The sequence below is a fragment of the Callithrix jacchus genome, chromosome 7 (genome assembly GCF_049354715.1).
Source record: "Callithrix jacchus isolate 240 chromosome 7, calJac240_pri, whole genome shotgun sequence".
In the NCBI taxonomy this organism is placed as follows: domain Eukaryota; kingdom Metazoa; phylum Chordata; class Mammalia; order Primates; family Cebidae; genus Callithrix; species Callithrix jacchus.
The window spans coordinates 130737948-130757912 of NC_133508.1; the positions used below are offsets into that span (position 1 = coordinate 130737948).

At 41.0% G+C, this 19965-nt stretch overlaps 1 protein-coding gene and 1 pseudogene across 9 annotated transcripts in view; one reads left to right on the plus strand and one right to left on the minus strand.

The window, feature by feature from the left end:
* Positions 1–19965, minus strand: part of DIPK1A (divergent protein kinase domain 1A) — a 122750-nt gene that overhangs the window by 3090 nt on the left and 99695 nt on the right. For all 9 annotated transcript variants that reach the window (XM_035252159.3, XM_078332469.1, XM_009001716.5 and 6 more), the window contains 2 exons: positions 3679–3786; positions 1422–1598 (listed from right to left, as the gene is read on the minus strand). In XM_035252159.3, coding sequence (XP_035108050.1) covers positions 1422–1598; positions 3679–3786 — 285 coding nt within the window. The remainder of the gene's footprint in view (positions 1–1421; positions 1599–3678; positions 3787–19965) is intronic.
* On the plus strand, positions 445–566 carry LOC118143487 (small nucleolar RNA SNORA51; annotated as a pseudogene).

The window sequence follows — 19965 nt, forward strand, 5'->3', positions numbered from 1 at the left end:
AAGACGGTGGGCGGTTCAAGACCAGCCTGGCCAAAGTAGTGAAACCTGTCTCTACTAAAAATACAAAAATTAGCCGGGTGTGGTGGCGGGTACCTATAATCTGAGCTACTTGGGAGGCTGAAGCAGAACTGCTTGAACCCAGGAGGTGGAAGTTGCAGTGAGCTGATACCACCCTGCCATTGCATTCCAGCCTGGCAACAGTCAGACTCTGTCTCAAAAAAAAAAAAAAAAAAGAAATTAGTCAGGTGCGGTGGTGCTGTGATCCCAGCTACTTGTGGGGGCTGAGGCAGGAGGGTGGCTTAAACCCAGGAGGCTGAGGCTGCAATGGGCCAAGATCAGGCTACTGCACACTCAAGCTTGGGTGCCAGAGCAAGATCCTGTCTTAAAACAAAAACAAAAAAACACAACTGTCTTAAGAATAGAAAGATTTAAAAAAAATCCCCAGGCCTGGTGCTTACCCCAAGCTGTGTTCTTACACTGACTGTTTAGAATGAGGAGGTAGAGTAAACCCCCATGTACACCTCAGCCCAGGCCCTGTGCCTCTGTATTGTGAATGGGGCACATTGCATGAGATACAGAGTGATACTACAATACACACATACAATGTGTTTATCAAATCAAGGTAATTAGCATATTATACAAACATTTATCATTGTGTTGTGAACATTCACAATCCTCTCTTCTAGTTTTTTGAAAACATACAAAAAGTGTTAATCCCTTTACCCCATAGTGATATAGAACACTAGAACTTATTAGCCTATCTAGCTATAATTTTGTATCTTATCCAACCTCTCCTTACCCTCCTCTCCTCCGTACCCTTCCCAGCCTCTAATAACCACATTTCTAAGAGTATACTAATTTCATCTCACCTTTTTTGTATTAGTTTTCATGTTAAACTGTACAGCATTTGAACTAATTAATGAACTCTCTCCTCATATCTGGACATTTTTCGCTATCATAAATAATGTTAAAGTAAACACTCTCCAACACAGATTTTTCTTTCAGAAATAGGGTCTCGCTTTGTCGCCCAGGCTGGAGTGCAGTGATGAGATCGTGGCTCACTGTAACCTCAACCTCCCAGGCTCAAGCAATCCTTGCACCTCAGTCTCTCAAGCAGTTAGGACTACAGGCACATGCCATCACTCCTGGCTTTTTTTTTTTTTTTTAATAGCTGAGGTCTTACTATGTTGCCCAGGCCTGTGTTGAACTCCTGGGCTCAAGCGATCCTCCTGCCTTGTTCTCCCAAAGGGCTGGGATAACAGGCATGAGCCACTGTGCCTGGCCTCTTAATTATTTCCTCAGGATGGAGTACTTGATAGAGGTCAAAGAATATCAACACTTAAATGGCTTATGATGAGGTCCTGCCAATTCCTCTGAAGAGTCCCACTTCACACTAGCCACATGTGAATGGATATACTTACCTTAAAGAGACTATAGACCATTTCTTTGAATTTCTGTACAGTAGTTCCTCTAGTTGGCTTATCAAATAGCACTATTTCTTTTCTTGGTTCCAATTCAGTTCCAAAATCAAGATGAAGCGCTTGTTCCATTTGACATTTCACAACACCTGGCAGATTATCCCAAATCCCTAAATACATCTGTAAAAAAGAATGGCAAGTTATGTATTATACTGAGTAGAAAACTCTAAAAAATATACCACTATATTTTTAGGGTCTTCCTCCTCTAAACAAAACAAAACAAAATAAGCTTCAAACATTGAAGTTGAGGTGTGACTTTATTTTTGAACTGAAAACTTGAAATCATACTCAAGATTTTTTCCTTAAACTAATTGTTTTAAATTATAAAAGTAATGCATGCCTCAATATATTATTCAAAAAGTCCAGTGAGAAGGATGTAAGGCAAAAGCAAAGTTTCCACACATTCTACTTTCATAATCCCTCTTCCCCAGATTAACTACTATTTAAGTAACTAGTTATTTATCAAACTAATATTACATAGCGTTAACTATGGTCTACTAGTTGTTTTTGGAGACATGGTCTTGTTCTGTCACCCAGGCTGGAGTTCAGTGGCACAATCATAGCTCATTGCAGCTTTGACCTCCTGAGATCAAGGGATCTTCTTGCCTCAGCATCCCAAGTAGTTGGGACTATAGGTGTGTACCACCATACCTGGCTAATTAAAAAAAATATTGTGTAGAGATGAAATCTTGCTGTATTGCCCAGGCTAGTCCTGAACTGCTAACCTCAAGTGACCCACCTGCCTCAGCCTCCCAAATGGCTGGGATTATAAGCATGAGCCACACACCCAGCTTTTACTGATTTATGTTATTATTTTAATCCTTGTGCCGACCTTAGGCAGTAGGTACTATCATTATACTTATTTCACTGATGGGGAAACTGAAGCAGAGACAGGTGAAGTAACACTGAAAAGAGCTGAGGTTTTTACCACTAGGATAGGTTGCCCTTCTTCTAGATATAAAAATAAATCAGATTATATTAATTTATCATATTAATCCAAACAAAACATTATTTCACTGCCTTGTTCCAAACCCTCCAATAAATTCCCATTTCAGTTAAAGTCCAAAGTCCTTTCTGTGACCTGTTGGGCTCCATTTGAGCTGGCTTCACCTATGTCCCCAACCTGATCTTGTACCACGTACTCCCTGTTTCTCTAAGTCCCAGCTACATTGGTCTTTCTGTGATAGGTTGAAGCTATCATGCTTGTTTCTGCTTCCTGAATTACTTCACTTGCTGCTGGCTCTGCCTGGAATGTACTCTCCCAGATCTTCATATGGTTGGCTCCTTTACATCATTCAAGTCTCAGATCAGACGTTCCATTTAGAAAGGCTTCTCTGACTTACTATCTAGAATAGATCCTCTTCCACCCCCAGGTCACCTCTAACCTGTTATCCTGTTTCATTATCCGCATAGCGATTTGCAGTGTCTAAAATGATCATATTTATTTACCAGCTCATTACTATCTGTCTCGTCTCACATTAGAATACAAAGCCAGAGGCTTTATCTGTCTCTCTCAGTGCCTCAAACAGTGCCTGGCATACAGTAGACACTCCAATGTTGGACTTTGTTTTAGAAATTGTCTTTAACATGATTAATATTGTCAACCTAAAAATTATTTTAAATGTCTATAAGAGTAATGCATATTTATATAGGAAAATTTAGGAATCAAAAGATGAACATTAAAATGCAATTTTCCACTGCTCAGGATGTTTGTTGTATTTTCTTTTACCCTAATTAGATATCCTACTGTTTTATTCTTATTTCTCTGATGAAAAGTAAGGTAGAACTTTTTTTCATTATGTTCATCAGCTGTTTGCAGTTCTTCTTTTGTGACTTAGTTCATCCTGTCCTTTGCCCATGCCTATGAATTCTCTATTAAGGTATGAGCACAAATATTATCTCAGAAAGGTCTTCTCTGATTACATCCTCTAAAGCACTTCTCACCATTCCTGAAACTGCATTCTCTATCAATGCAGTGAGCTGAGATCTCTCCACTATACTCTAGCCTGGACAACAGATCCTGTTTTAAAAATATAAAATAAAATAAAAATCTGTTGAATTAATGAATCAAAGCATATAAAATTCAAATACATATAATGTCTCAAAGCTTTAGTTCAAGAATTATTTTAATAATGCCTTTAATTTCTGGTAAAATTATAGTATACTATAATTCTGGAATGTTAATTCATAATGTCCATACCTGATTGTTGGGCTTGGTGGATAAGCATTTTCCAAAGTAAAGAGTTTCTGTAACACAAAGGCTATTACATGCAGGTCCATCAATAACTCCAGTCTTGTACTTGTCACACTAAAAACCAGGAAATAAAAAAGTAGTTAATAGAAAAATATAAGAAGAAACATAAAGAGATATCTATATCCTTTATGAGAAAGTTCTATGACAAAAAGAACTGAGGCTTTGGACTTAGACCTGGATTTCATCTAAGCACTGCTACTTATACCTATATGATGATGAGAAAGCTTGTTGCTGTTGGGGTGTGCATAGAATTTTGAAACTATTTTTCCCACTTGACATGGTCTGAGGTGGTGTGTTATCTCTCCTTCCAAGAATAAAGGCACTCTATTATTATTATTATTATTATTATTATTATGGTTTTGAGACGGAGTCACTCTTGCTCAGGCTGGAGTGCAGTGGCACGATCTCAGCTTACTGCAACTTCTGCCTCCTGGGTTCAAGCGATTCTCCTGCCTCAGCTTCCCAAGCAGCTGGGACTACAGGCAACTGCCACCATGCCCGGCTAACTGAGGCACTCTATTTTTTTTTTTTTTAAGATAGGGTTTCACCACAATGGCCAGGCTAGTCTTGAACTCCTGACCTCAGGTGATCCACCCACCTCGGCCTCCCAAAGTGTTAGGATTATAGGCGTGAGCCACCACGCCAGGCCGAGGCACTCTATTTTTAAAACTGGTTCTGGTTTTAGGCCAGGTGCGGTGGCTCACACTTTTAATCCCAGCACTTTGAGAGGCCGAGGCGGGTGGATCATTAGAGGTCAGAAGTTTGAGACCAGCTTGGCCAACATGGTGAAACCCTATCTACTAAAACTACAAAAATTTGCCAGGCAATAATGGTGGATGCCTGTAATCCCAGCTACTCAGGAGGCTGAGGCAGAAGAATCACTTGAGCCTGGGAGGCAGAGGTTGTGGTGAGCCAAGATCGCACCACTGCACTCTAGTCTGGACGAAAAGAACTGAGGTTTTTCTTTGTGTTACAGAAACTTTACTTTGGAAAATGAGAGAGACCCTGTCACACACACACACACACACACACACACACACACACAAAGGCCGGGTGTGGTGGCTCACGCCTGTAATCCAAGCACTTTGGAGGCCAAGGCGGGCGGATCACCTGAGGTCGGGAGTTCAAGACCAGCCTGACCAACATGGTGAAACCCTGTCTTAAAAAAAAAAAAACAACTACAAAGGGGAAAATACCCCACCCACTCTCTGAAAAAAATAAAGTACCACTGAAACCCTAGGCACAATAAATGAGGATGACTTGCTAAATTCAGTGAGGATTACACCAGAGCCTAGAAGTATGCTGAGATTAAATACCTGATATGGTCCCCACTCTCGGACAAAGCTGGTAGAGCGTCAAGTGGATGGTACATCTGCAGAGCAGAACCATTACCCTGATTGCAACAAAGGTTTAAGGGGCACAAACTGTGGGAACTTTCCAAGACACTATTTGACATCATGAAATAGTAAGATAAGGTGGGGCTGAATGATAAAATCCTCAGAAATATAGCAAATCTATAAGAATTAGGAAGAATGAAATAGAAAAAGCAGGTGTCAGATTAAAAAAAAAATGTCTAGGCTGGGCAAAGTGGCTCACGCCTGTAATCCAGCAGTTTGGGAGGCTGAGGCGGGCGGATCACCAGAGGTGGTGAAATCAAGACTATCCTGGCCAACATGGTGAAACCTCATCTCTATTAAAAATACAAAATTAGGTGTGGTGGCACCTGGCTATTAAAAATACAAAATTAGCTGGGCATGGTGGTGCACACCTGTAATCCCAGCTGCTCGGGAGGCTGAGGCAGGAGAATCACTTGAACCCAGGAGGCAGAGGTTGTGGCGAGCCGAGATCACGCCATTGCACTCCAGCCTGAGCAACAAGAACAAAACTCCCTCTCAAAAAAAAAAAAAAATCTAGAAGAATATTGCTGTGAATCAGACAACATATTGCTATGAATTTAAAGGACTTACTGAATCAGTTTAAAATAAGACTTCAAAGCAGAAGAAATGATGAGGCAATAGAAGGAAGTTTAAAATAAGCTAACAGAACTCAGACAGGAAGGAAAAGAAAACATCCTAGAAATAAAAGCCACATTATAAATGAGGGGAAAGACAGGGATAAAACACAGTAAGATTTAGTAGGACCAGGCAAGGCACAGAGGCTCATCCCTGTAATAACAGCAGTTTGGGAGGCTGGACAGGCAGATCGCTTGAGCTCAGGAGTTTGAAAGCAGCCCGGGCAACATAGCAAGACCTTGTCTCTACAAATAATACAAAAGAATTAGCCAGGTGTGATGGCACACATATGTAGCCCTAGCTATTCATGAGGCTGAAGTAGGAGGATCGCTTGAGCCTGGGAGGCAGAGGCTGCAGTGAGCCAAGATTTCACCACTGCACTCCAGCCTGGGTGACAGAGACCCTGTCTCAAAACAAAACAAAACAAAACAAAAAAGCTTAGGAGGATAAGATTGAGAAAAGCAAGCAAAATGAAACAGAAATTCAAAAATAACTAGAATTAATTTAAGATAAATTTATAGATATAGAAAAAGTATATCCACCATGTTCGTATGAAGGAGAAAGGGAACAAGTGGAAAAGAAAAAGTATTCAAAGTAGAATTCAAGGGAACTTCACGTAAATGAAAGAACACTTTAATCTACAGATTAAAGGGACATACAATGAATGTCCCAAGAAAAACTGACATGAATGACCCGTGACATATCCCACTGAGCTTCACTGAACTTCAAAAATAAGTTATCCTTTGAGCATACAGGTAAAAAGATCAAGGCACCTTTAAGGGGAAACAAATCAGATTGGCCTCAGTTTCTCCATAGCCACATTCAATAGTAGACAATAGTGGTGCAATACCAGCAAAGGCTTTGGGAAAGGAAGTGAGACTTGCCTGTGTCCTAATAGTCTGATCTGTGAAGGGGATATTAATAGGCCTTAATTTACGCTGTCATTGTGAGGATTAAATAGTGTAAGTATAGATCACCTGTGACTTTAATGAGTGCTCAGTCACAGCTATTATTATTTCACATAGCTGAGCTTTATTTTAGTAGGCACCAAATGTTTTTGAACACATAAGATTCAGAAAATACAATTTCCACAAGCATCTCTTGAAGAAACGATTAAAGAATGAATTTCAGCCAACCAAGTAATGAATGGATAAATGAAACATGAAAGCTAGTTGAAATGGACTGGAATGGGCTGGGCATGGTGGCTCACGCCTGTTATCCCAGCATTTAGGGAGGCCAAGGCAGGCGGATCACAAGGTCAGGAGTTTGAGATCAGTCTGGCCAACATAGTGAAACCCCATCTCTACTAAAAATACAAAAATTATCTGGGCATGGTGGCGTGAACCTGTAATCCCAGCTACTCAGGAGGCTGGGGCATGAGAATCACTTGAACCCAGGAGGTGCAAGTTGTGGTGAGCCAAGATTGCATCACTGCACTCCAGCCTAGGCAACAGAGTGAGACTTTGTCTCAAAAAAATGGACTGGAATGAAAACAGTGCAGGAAACAATTAACATAAACTGTGTTTTCTTTCTTCTTCTTCTTTTTTTTTTTTTGAGACGGAGTTTCACTCGTTACCCAGGCTGGAGTGCAATGGCGCAATCTCGGCTCACCGCAACCTCCACCTCCTGGGTTCAGAAATTCTCCTGCCTCAGCCTCCTGAGTAGCTGGGACTACAGGCACGCGCCACCATGCCCAGCTAATTTTTTGTATTTTTAGTAGTGACAGGGTTTCACCATGTTGACCAGGATGGTCTCGATCTCTTGACCTCATGATCCACCCGCGTCGGCCTCCCAAAGTGCTGGGATTACAGGCTTGAGCCACCGCGCCCGGCCTCTTCTTTTTTTTTTAAAGAGAGAGTCTCACTCTGTTGCCCAGACTGGTGTGCAATAGTGTGATCAGGGCTCACCATAGCCTCGCCCTTCCAGGCTTCAGTGATCCTCTTGCCTAGGCCTCCCAAGTAGCTGGCAATACTCCCAAGAGGCTGAGGCAAGAGGATCCCTTGAACCCATGAAGTTGACGCTGCCATGATCATGCCACTGTACTCCAGCCTGGGCAACACAGTAAGACTCTGTCTCTAAGAAAAAAAAAGAAAACTGAATAATAATGAAAATACAGTAAACTCCCAAAAGAAGTAGAAGAAATAATAAATGAAGAAATAAATGGAAAAATAAATCAGGCCATGTGTGGTAGCTAATGCCTATAATCCCAGCACTTCAGGAGGCTGAGGAGGGTGAATCACTTGAGTCCAGGAGTTCAAGACCAGACTGGGAAACATGGCAAAACCTTGTCTCTACAAAAAATACAAAAATTAGCCAGGTGTAGGCACACACCTGTAGTCCTAGCTACTTGGGAGGCTGAGGTGGGAGGATGGTTTGAGCCCAGGAGGTAAAGCCTGCAGTGAAATGGGATTGTGTCACTGTACTCCAGCCTGAGCAACAGAGCGAGACCCTGTCTCTAAATAAATTAATATAAATAAAAGGATAGTTCTTTGGAAACTTTCACAGAAAAGATACACCTTTAGCAAGACTGATTATGAGAAAAAGAGGAGCAACGAATAAACATTATTAGCAAAGAAAAGAGTAGTGATGGTGAAAATTAGAAACAATTAATGGTAATACATTTGAAAGAAACAATTTTTCTAGAAAAATATACATAATAGAAAGTCATGCGGGAAGAAATAGAAAAGCTGAATAAGATTAATACACATTGGACCGGGTGCGGTGGCTCACGCCTGTAATCCCAGCACTTTGGGAGGCCGAGGTGGGTGGATCACGCCTGTAATCCCAGCACTTTGGGAGGCTGAGGTGGGTGGATCACGAGGTCAAGAGATCGAGACCATCCTGGCCAACATGGTGAAAAACCCTGTCTCTACTAAAAATACAAAAAATTAGCTACTATGTTTTACTTTTTTTAAAAAATGAAGCAAATATGGCAAATGGTTAAGATTTGTTAAGAAGGTGGTAGGTACACAGCGTTTGTCATACTGTTGTCGTTTTTTCTGAGATGGACTTTCACTCTTGTCACCCAGGCTGGAGTGCAGTGGCACAATCTTGGCTCACTGCAACCTCCACCTCCTGGGTTCAAGTGATTCTCCTGTCTCAGCCTCCCAAGTAGCTGAGATTACAGGTGCCCACCACCACACCTGACTAATTTTTGTATTATTAGTAGAAATGGGGTTTCACCATGCTAGCCAGGCTGGTCTGGAACTCCTGACCTCAGGCAATCTGCCAGTCTTGGCCTCCCAAAGTGCTAGGATTATAGGCGTGAACCACTGCACCCAGCTGTCATATTGTTTTTTATATGCCAATTCTGTTCTAGGAGAGTTGCACGTATATATATCTTCAATTCTCACAATCTCCTTATGGAATAGGACACCCACTAAAGGCTTCTCTGGTCATTCCCTCCACACAAGCATTACCTCCATTTTATTGATAAAGAAACCAAGGCAAGGGAGGTTAAAAAGAGGGTAAGAAATTTACAGAGAGCAGGTTAATGGCAGAGTTGGAACCTGAGCCCAGTCCGTCTCTCACGAGCCTGTTTTTTTTAATCACAAAGATAACAGAACCAGGAATATATATGTTGGAGAGGACCAGGCAGAGCAGGTTTAGTACCAGCTGGGTCAGACGCCCCTCCTGAGTTCACCCACTAAAGGCTTCTCTGGTCATTCCCTCCACACAAGCAACTCACAACAGGACTAGGACTTTCATCCTTGTTTCCTGAGGGCTTTGTACAATGCCTGGCACATAATCAAATACATATAAAAAAGCACTTGCCAAATGGATGAATGAATGAAGTGTATGCCAGGTTTTTATCCAGAAGTAGGGCATTCTATTATGAACAATTCATGGGATTGGACTTAAAGAGTGATATCCTTCCACTGTCCTGATCTTGGGCTCCTGAATCTTAAGAAACACTTTATCTTAACTCTGTTTAATGTCAGGATTCAAACATGACTCTTTCCACAACAGCGATCTTTCAATAAATCACCTTAGAGTATATATTTCTTTCCTAAGCCTACTTTCTTCCTCCCTTCTCTCTGTGTATTTTCAAATCTAACATTATTTGTGTCCATGTTATTTTCCCTGTGGAAAGCTGGATGATTTGAAGGCAGAGACTTGGTTACATTCATCTTCGAACCTCTTCTCCCCTCTAGCATACAGCACAGTTTGGTATTTAAGTGTTCAGTAAATGTTTATTAAGTAACCAACATAAATAGTGGTTCTGGCTTTAGAATCTCATTGAGGATTAAAATGTATACTTTTCTATAATATCTAATTAATTTTTTTAAAAAAAAGCTCAAACCAGGTATCTCATTAGTAAACTTATTGAGAAACAGTAAAGACTAGTCTGGTGTTCAGCTAAAAGACTGAAATTCTACTTCTGAGCAAAAGCCTCAAGCCAACCCTGCATCCAAGAGATAGTTACAATAAGCAGGCTCTTCAGCTTGTGGCTTCCATCACAAACCAAAAGCAAATTTTCCACATGCTTGTATAGAAATGATGGTTGACCACGTACTGTTTTGTTTTGTTTTCAGGCACAGCCTTACACAAACTGTAATTACTGTGAGTAAAGTGATCTTCCAAATAAAAAGACACAGAAATTATAGAGAATGTTCCACTTTACCATAGGATAATCGGCAGAAAACGTCAAAGGTTTTTCCTGCCTAAGATTCTTCTTTACCCTGGTTATTTTCCTAAATGCCTCTCTTGTTTGCACACACCTCATCATACCAGGAGATGGCACTCTTCAGTCTTATTTGACAAAACCCACCTGAGTTGAATGATTAATTTCATAAACTATGGAAACTGTACCACAAGGGGGCAATAACGATGAACAGATGTTCATCTACTACTAGGTTTTAAGTAATTTCCTAAAATTTGTGTTCTAAAAATGTATTTCAGACAAACTCATCAGTTTTTCCTAAGGGAAAAAATAGCAGAGTTGGGTTCTTAACAATGCCTGCAAATCTTCCACGTCTCTAGTCAACACCCTCTCCTGTTCCCCGTTATCAATGATATTAAATCTTCACCATTTTCTAGACTTTCACTTCATGTTAACGTCCTCATCCCTCTCTCTCTCTCTCTCAGCCATTAAAAGTGCTCAAATCTCTCTCCCCTCCCCCCTGCGCATGCATCCTCTCCACTCTTTCCTTCCTTCAGTTATAATAGTCTGCAATTCATTTTAAAATTCCTCAGCACACACAGTTTAATATATGTGTGTAAGTTATACTCCAGATGCCTCTATATCCAAATCAGGAATACACAGATGCTTGGCTAGAACTGTAATCAGGAAGCCAATGCTTGAGGCAGCTACTCTAGGCACTTCTATATTCCTTATCTCCTTATTTTGATCAGACTGGTCAACTTCTGAGATTTTTATTAATTGGAAAATAAGGCTTTTATTGGTAAAATTTGTGGTTTTCCTTTGAGACAGGGTCTTGCTCTGTTGTCCAGGCTGGAAGTGCAGTGGCATGATCACAGCTCACTGCAGCCTTGACCTCTTGGGCTCAAGCAATCTTCCTACCTCAGCTTCCTAAGAAGCTAGGACTAGAGGGGCATGCCACCACGCCAGGCTAATTTTTTATTTGTAGCAGACATGGTGTCTCAATTTGTTGCCAAGGCTGGTCTCAAGCTCCTGGCCTCAGGCAATTCGCCTGTCTTGGCCTCCCAAAGTGCTGGGATTACAGGCAAGAGCCACTGCACTGGGCCTGTGGTTTGTTGAATGGCATGATAAATGGATAGAAAAATGTTACAAATGGATGATGATTGGTAAAATTAAAGGTATCTAAGATACGTGGATTGGCTAAAGTATGAGATATTCCACACCTTTCATGAAGAGGGTTTAAGAACCAGTTGAGGCTATAATCTTTTTCTGTTTTTCCCCAGACGAATTCTCACTCTGTTGCCTAAGCTGGAGTGCAGTGGTGTGACCATGGCTCACTGCAACTTCCACCTCCCGGGTTCAAGCAATTCTCCTGTCTCAGCCTCCCAAGTAGCTGGGACTACAGGCACATGCCACCATGCCTGGCTAACTTTTGCATTTATAGTAGAGATGGGGTTTCACTATGTTGGCCAGGCTGGTCTTGAACTCCTGACCTCATAATCAACTGGCCTCAGCCTCCCAAAGTGCTGGGATTACAGGTGTGAGCCCCTGCGCTCAGTGGAGGCTATACTCTTTACATTTAGGGAGGTACCTGCAGCTAACAGTTTTACAGTTAGAGGTTCTCAAACTTTAGAAAGCTTCAGATCGCACGGCGGAGCTGATTAAAACACAGTTTGCTGGACTCATCTCAGAGTTTCTGACTCAGTAGGTCTTGGATTAGGCTGAAAATATGCATTAATTTTAAGTGCCCATGTTGGCCTAAGAGACTACATATTGAAAATTGCAGGTTCAGAATTTCTAGTGGCCTGATGCTAATTATAAGGAAATAGAAGGCTGTCTCTGAAGTAACACTGCTTTGCCTTTACTAAATCTTTAATGCAGGTTGACAGAGCACTTAAAAAGGCACAGTTGGCTGGGCACTGTGGCTCATGCCTGTAATCCCAGCTCTTAGGGAGGCAGAGGCAGGAGGATAGCTTAAGCCCAGGAGTTTGAGACCTGCCTGGGCAATATAGCGAGATCCCATTCTCCATAAAAAGACAAAAAATAAATTTAAAAGGCAGAGTTAGGGAACAGGCACAGTGGCTCATACCTGTAATCCCAGCACTTTGGGAGGCCGAGGTGGGTGGATCACCTGAGGTCAGGAGTTCAAGACCAGCCTGGCCAACATAGTGAAACCCTATTTCTACCAAAAAAAAAAAAAAAAAAGCCAGGTGTGGTGGCATGTGCCTGTAGTCCCCACTACTCAGGAGGCTGAGGCAGGAGAACTGCTTAAACCCAGGAGAAGGAGATTGTAGTGAGCCAAGAGTTGGAACTTTAACTTTAGTGAGTTTACAGGCAGATTATATGAAATGTTTCATGACTGCTTGAAAATAAATTTATTTATTGCAAATAAAATGTTTTATGACTGAATAAATGTCTACGTGTCTAGCAGAAATTGCTTTCATTACAACCTAGTAATAAGATTGTGTGTGGGTAGTTAATCCTCACTTAAACATCAGTGGATTCTGTTTCTTCCCTCCCTCTGACCTTTCTTTCCCTCCCTCCTTCCCAATCTCTATGTCCTTTTTTTTTCCTTGTCTTATTACAGTGACTAGTATATTCAGTAATATGTGGAATAGAAATGAGAATGTATATCCTTGCCCGATCCTAATCTCAGACATTATATATTCAGACTTTCACCATTACATTTGATGTTGGCTATAGGTTTTTTACAGATGTCTTTTACCAGGTTGAGAAAATTCCCTCCTATTCTTAGTTTGCTAAGAATTGATTGAATCTTGTCAAATGCATCCATTTAGATAATCATATATTAGTGGTTTTTCTATTCTCTCTCTCTTTTTTTGAGACAGGGTCACACTCTGTCACCCAGGCTAGAGTGCAATGTGATCTTGGCTCACTGCAACCTTTGCCTCCTAGGTTCCAGCAATTCTTGTGCCTTAGACTCCTATGTAGCTGTGACTGCAGGCGAGAATCACCAGGCCTGGCTAAGTTTTGTATTTTTAGTGGAGACAGGGTTTTCATCATGTTGCCCAGGCTGGCCTCAAACTCTTGGCCTCAAATGATCCATCGACCTCGGCCTCCCAATGTGCTGGGATTATAGGCGTGAGCCGCCTTGCCCAGCCAATACTCCTAACGGTTTTAACAATGAACTCTGACTTGCAAATTTTAGTCCTTATATTATTTAACATCCTTCAGCATTTTTCCTGGTTGACCACAGAGTTTTAAAACTCTTTCCTATGGCTTCTCTCTTCATGTTTTCCTCCTCCTTCTCTAGCAACTCTTTTTATTTTTTTCCTTTTTTGAGACAGGGTCTCACTCTGCTGCCCAGGCTGGAGTGCAGTGGTGTTATCACGCCTCACTGTACCCTCAACCTCCCTGGGCTCAGGTGATCCTTGTATCTCAGCCTCCCAAGTAGCTGGGACTATAGGCATGCACTACCACACTTGGCTAATTTTTGTAGTTTTTGTAAAGATAAGGTTTCGCCATATTGCTCAGGCTGTTCTTAAACTCCTGAGCTCAAGCAAACTGCCTGTCTTGCAACTATGAGTGTTCCTTATGGAGTTCTTTTCCTTTCTCACCATCTTAAGCATTAGTGTTTTCCAGGGTTTTGTTCCATTTTCCTTGTGTTCTCACCATCATCAGTGACATTCCCACAGCTCCGAGGAATCCTGGCTCTATCCCAGCCCAGGCATTTTTCCTGAACTATCCAAGTATTGCCTGGACACCTCTTGTCTCAATTTGGATAACCTTAAAGCCATTCACACTCAACCTATACAAGATGGAACCCATCACCCCCTGTCCTCCTCTGTCCCAAGGGCTTCCTCCTTTATGGTCTGCCTCAGTGGAAGGTGCAATCAACCCAGGGACTGAAGGAGGAAGCAGTGAGTTGTCCTAAATTTCTTGTTCTTCTCTATGTCCCCAAACTCAACTGGTCAGCAATTGCTGGCAATCAAATTATTTCCTTCATATCCTTTGAAGCTGTTTCATTCCTTCCATTCCCACTGTCAATGCCACAGTTTAAGCCCTCACTTTGTGCCTGGATTATTACAACTGCCATAAAACACATCCCCCTGCTTGTGCTGTCTCCTATCTAATCTACCCTCTCCACTACAAGAAGCAACATTTTTCTAAAACATAAATCTGATCAGTCACTTCTCTGGTTAAAAAATTATATTGATTCTCTACTGCTCTGAAAGTAAAAGTCACACTCCCTACCATGACACACAAGGTCTATTATGAGTTTGATCCTGCTTCCTTCACCTCTGCAAACTGCCCTTCATCTTCTCTGCTCTAGCCATGCTATGCCTGGAATGGCATTATTTCTTTTGTTTGTAGCTTTGCACATGCCTCCTTCTGTCTGCAATGCTCATTCATCAAGATTCAGCTCAGATGTAACCTTTTCCAGAAAGTCTTCTGGGACCTTCTTCATTAGGGCTTCCCAGCAAAATACTGCTTAGGATATACTTATGCTGAAAAATTATTGTTGTTTATTGGCAATATTTGGGATATACTTATACTCTAGTCCTAGTTTATTTTAAATTTGAATATAACTGGGCATCCTGTATTTTTATTTGCTACATCTAGCAAGCCTACTCCCATTCTCAATTATGTGCTCTTCCTTTTTAATTTTCCATATCCCTTACTAGTTTGTAAGCATCTTCATGGCAGGGACACCTCTCATTTTTGTATTTTTATGCTCAAGCACAGTGCTAGTAAGCAGACAACAAATATTTAACTAAAATAAAATGTTTTATTGCTGGCTTGTTTCTTCCAAGTTGGCTTTAACTCTTAGTCTCTTTCTTGCTTCACAGGAATGAGCTAATCCTAACAATGATACCACTTGTCCCAGGATTACAACAAACATCACAAAATATAAGAGAGTGTAACCTAAGACATGAGGGCCACCAGAAGTGCTACTATGATTTAAGATTGGCTGGGCAGTGGTGGCTCATGCCTACAATCCCAGCACTTTGGGAGGCTGAGGTGGGGGGAATCAACTGAAGCTAAGAGTTCAAGACTAGCCTGGGCAACACAGCAAGACCCCCGTGTCTACAAAAAATAAATAAAATAAAATAGTGATTTCCTTAGAAGAGGATTTATGCGTGTTAAGATTTCAAATAAACTTGTTTAATACATTTTTAATAAGTTCATAAAGACTTAAGTTGGTATAAAGAGAAAAGAGCTATACTTTTCTTAAAAGGAAAAAAGCTTGTACTAAAACAGTGTGTTCTGGCCAGGCATGGTGGTTCATGCATATAATCCCAGCACTTTGGGAGGCTGAGGTGGGAGGATCACTTGCAGTCAGAAGTAGGAGTTCAAGACCAGCCTCATCAACATGGTGAAACCCTGTTTCTATTAAAAATACAAAAAAAATAGCCAGGCATGGTGGCACATGCCTGTAATCCCAGCTACTCGGAAAGCTAAATCAGGAGAATCTTTTGAACCCAAGAGGTGGAGGTTGCAGTGAGCCAGGATTGCACCACTGCACTCCAGCCTGGGCAACACAGCAAGACTCCATCTCTAAAAAAACAAAAAACAAAAAACCAGTGTGTTCCCGGTAGGACTGGTTCAGTATATTTTAAAAACACAGTATAATGGCAGAAAATAAACTTGTCAAGTTAAATAATAATTGATCCTAAGCAAAGGCAAAGCTAAATGAAATACAGTTAGTTATATATAGTTAGCTATATATTACTATCTAATTGAAAAATGGTTCCAAATCTCTTAAATTTATGTTGGTTGCTTTAAGCAATAAACCATTATTCCAAGAAATCAAATTTCAAAAGAGACTGTAATAAAATTTAGAGGCCCTTTTATTTTTTAATACTTCCATTTAAAGGATGTGCTCATAATGGCTACAAAGGTTTGCTAGAGTGATGTAGTAATTTCTTCCTTATGACCCAGGTAGAAACTTAGAACTCACTTGCCTAGAGGAACATGTCGGAAGAGATCAATATTAAACAATGTGGCCCTGAGAAATGTATAGAAGGAAAATATTCTTCTCTGCCTCTTTTTTTTCCCTTTGTGAAAGAACCCAACAAACAAAATATGCTGTGGCAAGAGAATATTATTTAAAAAATCAAACTGTAAAATTTCTTTATGGGTAGACACCAAATAGGATTTGCTGAAATAATGAATAAATTAGTGATTTCTATAATCAGAGAAAATGTAAAAAATTATATAACAAGGCCAGGTGCAGAGGCTCACCTGTAATCCCAGCACTGTGGGAGGCCAAGGCGGGTGGATTACCTGAGATCAGGAGTTTGAGACCAGTCTGGCCAACATGGCGAAATCCTGTCTCTACTAAAAATACAAAAAAATTAGCGAGGCATGGTGGTGTGTACCTGTAATCCCAGCTGCTCAGGAGGCTAAGGCAAGTTAATTGCTTGAACCCAGGAGGCAGAGGTTGCAGTAAACTGAGATTGTGGCACTGTATTCTAAGATAGGACGATAGAGTGAGAGTCCCTCTCAACAACAACAAAAAATTATTTACTATATAGTCAAGTACAGAGACTCGTACCTGTAATCCCAGCTACTCAGGAGATCTAAGTGGGAGGATCGCTTGAGGGCAGGAGCTGGAGATCAGCCTGGGCAATACAGTGATAACCCATCTCTAATAAAAATTAAAAATATTAGCTGGGCATGGTGGCTCATGCCTGCTACTTGGGAGGCTGAGGTGGGAGGATCCCTGGAGGCCAGGAATTCAAGGCTGCAGTGAGCTATGATCATGATATTACACTCCAGCCTGAGTGGCAGAGTGAGATACTATCTCCAAATAAAACAAAAAAATCAACTCCTCAATCCTTCCTCCACCATATTATATACTTAACTTAACGGAAAAAGAAAAAAAGCACAACTAAAAAAAAAAAAAAAAAAGGATTTTAGGCCGGGCGCGGTGGCTCACACCTGTAATCCAAGTACTTTGGGAGGCCAAGGTGGGTGGATCACGAGGTCAAGAGATCGAGACCATCCTGGTCAACATGGTGAAACCCCGTTTCTACTAAAAATACAAAAAATTAGCTGGGCATGGTGGCACGTGCCTGTAATCCCAGCTACTCAGGAGGCTGAGGCAGGAGAATTGCCTGAACCCAGGAGGCGGAGGTTGCGGTGAGCTGAGATTGTGCCATTGTACTCCAGCCTGGGTAACAAGAGCGAAACTCCCCATCTCAAAAAAAAAAAAAGGATTTTTCCAAGCACATCTAATTAGGGTTAGTTGTTGCTCTCATTTTTAGAGAGCTCTCGTTCCCCACAACTTTGGGCTTTTCTGGGTGTACCATTCCCACTCCATTTCCTTTCTTGGAGTTTTAAAAGCCATCTCACTAGAGTCAAGCCCTAAATAATGGATGATGACAGTGGAAAAGTTTCGTATTTTTATTAAAACTGAAAACAGTAAACTTGAATTCAAATTGCAAACTAATGTACAGTGTGCAAAATTAATCTCAGTTCTGGCTCCTACCTTATAGCATTACCCTAAATCTTTTAACAAACATTATCCATTGGTTAGAGAAAACATCTCAAGAAAATAATACTAATATTCTACAGTGCTTTCCAGTGTTAAAATGATAATATACTTGATTACTAGATTAATACACACTGTACATAATTTTTATGAATACATAATTTCTTCAACATTGTTTGTTTTTAGAATTTACCATAAAAAAGACAAAAGAGAAAAATATATTAATTTATAGGCAGTTAAAAGCCCCAGCCAAGGCTGTGGTTCAGTGGCTACTAATACATGGTTCTGGGAATTCTCTGATCTAATGCTAACAGGCATCTTGTTCTTTGGGATAAAAGTGCTAAGGTAAGCCTGGTTTATAATTAGAAAGAAAAAGAATCTCATTCATCTTTCCAAATCCTTTCTATACTAAAAGGCCCTGTAGAAGTTCTGCCTTCTCTATGAAGCCTTTCCTCTTTATTCTATGTAAAATTATCTCTCTATTCATAGATGCCTTCTTTCTTTACATTTTTGTAGTACAATTATTTACAGTACAAACCAAATCATTTTAACCTGATGTGATGGTCTTTTGATGTGCCAACTTGGTTGGCTAGGCCATAGTCCCTAATTATCAAAGCAAACAATCTAGGTGCTGCTGTGAAGATATTTTGCATATGTAATTAAAATTTACAATCAGTTGACTTTAAGAGAGATTATCCTAGGTAATCTGGGTGGGCCTGATTCTATCGGCTGAAGGGCCTTAAGAGCGCCATTGAGGATTCCCTGTTGATGAAAATATGTTGCCTATAGGCAGCAGCTTTAGCCCATTCCAAGAATTCCAGCCTGCCCTTCCTGATAGCCTTCCATATAGAGTTTAGATTTGCCTAGCCAGCCCCCACAACTATATAAAACAATTCCTTACAATAAATCTTTTTTTTTTTTTTTTTTTTTGAGACAGAGTTTCGCTCTTGTTACCCAGGCTGGAGTGCAATGGCACAATCTCGGCTCACTGCAACCTCCGCCTCCTGGGTTCAGGCAATTCTCCTGCCTCAGCCTCCTGAGTAGCTGGGATTACAGGCATGCACCACCATGCCCAGCTAATTTTTGTATTTTTAGTAGAGACGGGGTTTCACCATGTTGACCAGGATGGTCTCGATCTCTTGACCTCGTGATCCACCCGCCTCAGCCTCCCAAAGTACTGGGATTACAGGTGTGAGCCACCGCCCCCAGCCACAATAAATCTCTTTATATTGCTTTTGCTTCCTTTGTTGAACCCTGACTGATATACTTAATTAAATAATGTGTGTGGGGGGGAGGGTATGCGTGTGTGTGTCTTATTTTCCCAGTCAGACTCAATGGCAGGAACTTGAGAATATAACAATAATAACTTACTCTACATTTACCATATGTCAGATACAGTTTTAAGCCTTTCAATACATGAACTCATTTTATCCTTACAACCACCTGATATGAAAGTATTAATCTCCATTTTACAAAGACTAAATAATTTCCCCAGCTTATACAGCTCAGAAATAGCAAAGCTGGAACTCAGACCTAAAGTTCTTTTACTCCAATGCTTGTGCTCTTTACTATAATGGAAGGGACCCATCATACATAAATGGAGAGAGAGAAGGAAAAAGACAGTGGCACCTAGAGAAGAAGAAAGCTATGGAACACAAGATAGACCATAACTGTTAAACAGATACAAATTGCTTTTTCTGGTGAGACACGGTCTTGCTCTGTCACCCAGGCTAGACTGCAGTGGCTTGATCTCAGCTCAGTGCAACCTCTGCCTCCTGGGTTCAAGCAATTCTCCTGCCTCAATTTCCTGAGTAGCTGGGATTATAGGCGTGGCAGTACACTAATTTTTGTACTTTTGTAAAGATGGGGTTTCACCATGTTGGCCAGGCTGATCTCAAACTCCTGACCTCAAGTGATCTGCCTGTCTCAGTCTCCCAAAGTACTGAGATTACAGGTATGAGCCACCGTGCCCGGCCATAAACTGGTTATTACACTTTGTTGATAATCTGTCCTCCCTAACTCCTAAGCAATGATTTCAGCTGGTAGACAATGCTCTCAATGGGCCAGCTACAGCAATTTTCCAAGAAATTTTTGAATTCCAATGCTATGTTACAGCAATGACAAGTAATGGGGTATTTGTCCCAGATCAAATGAAATAA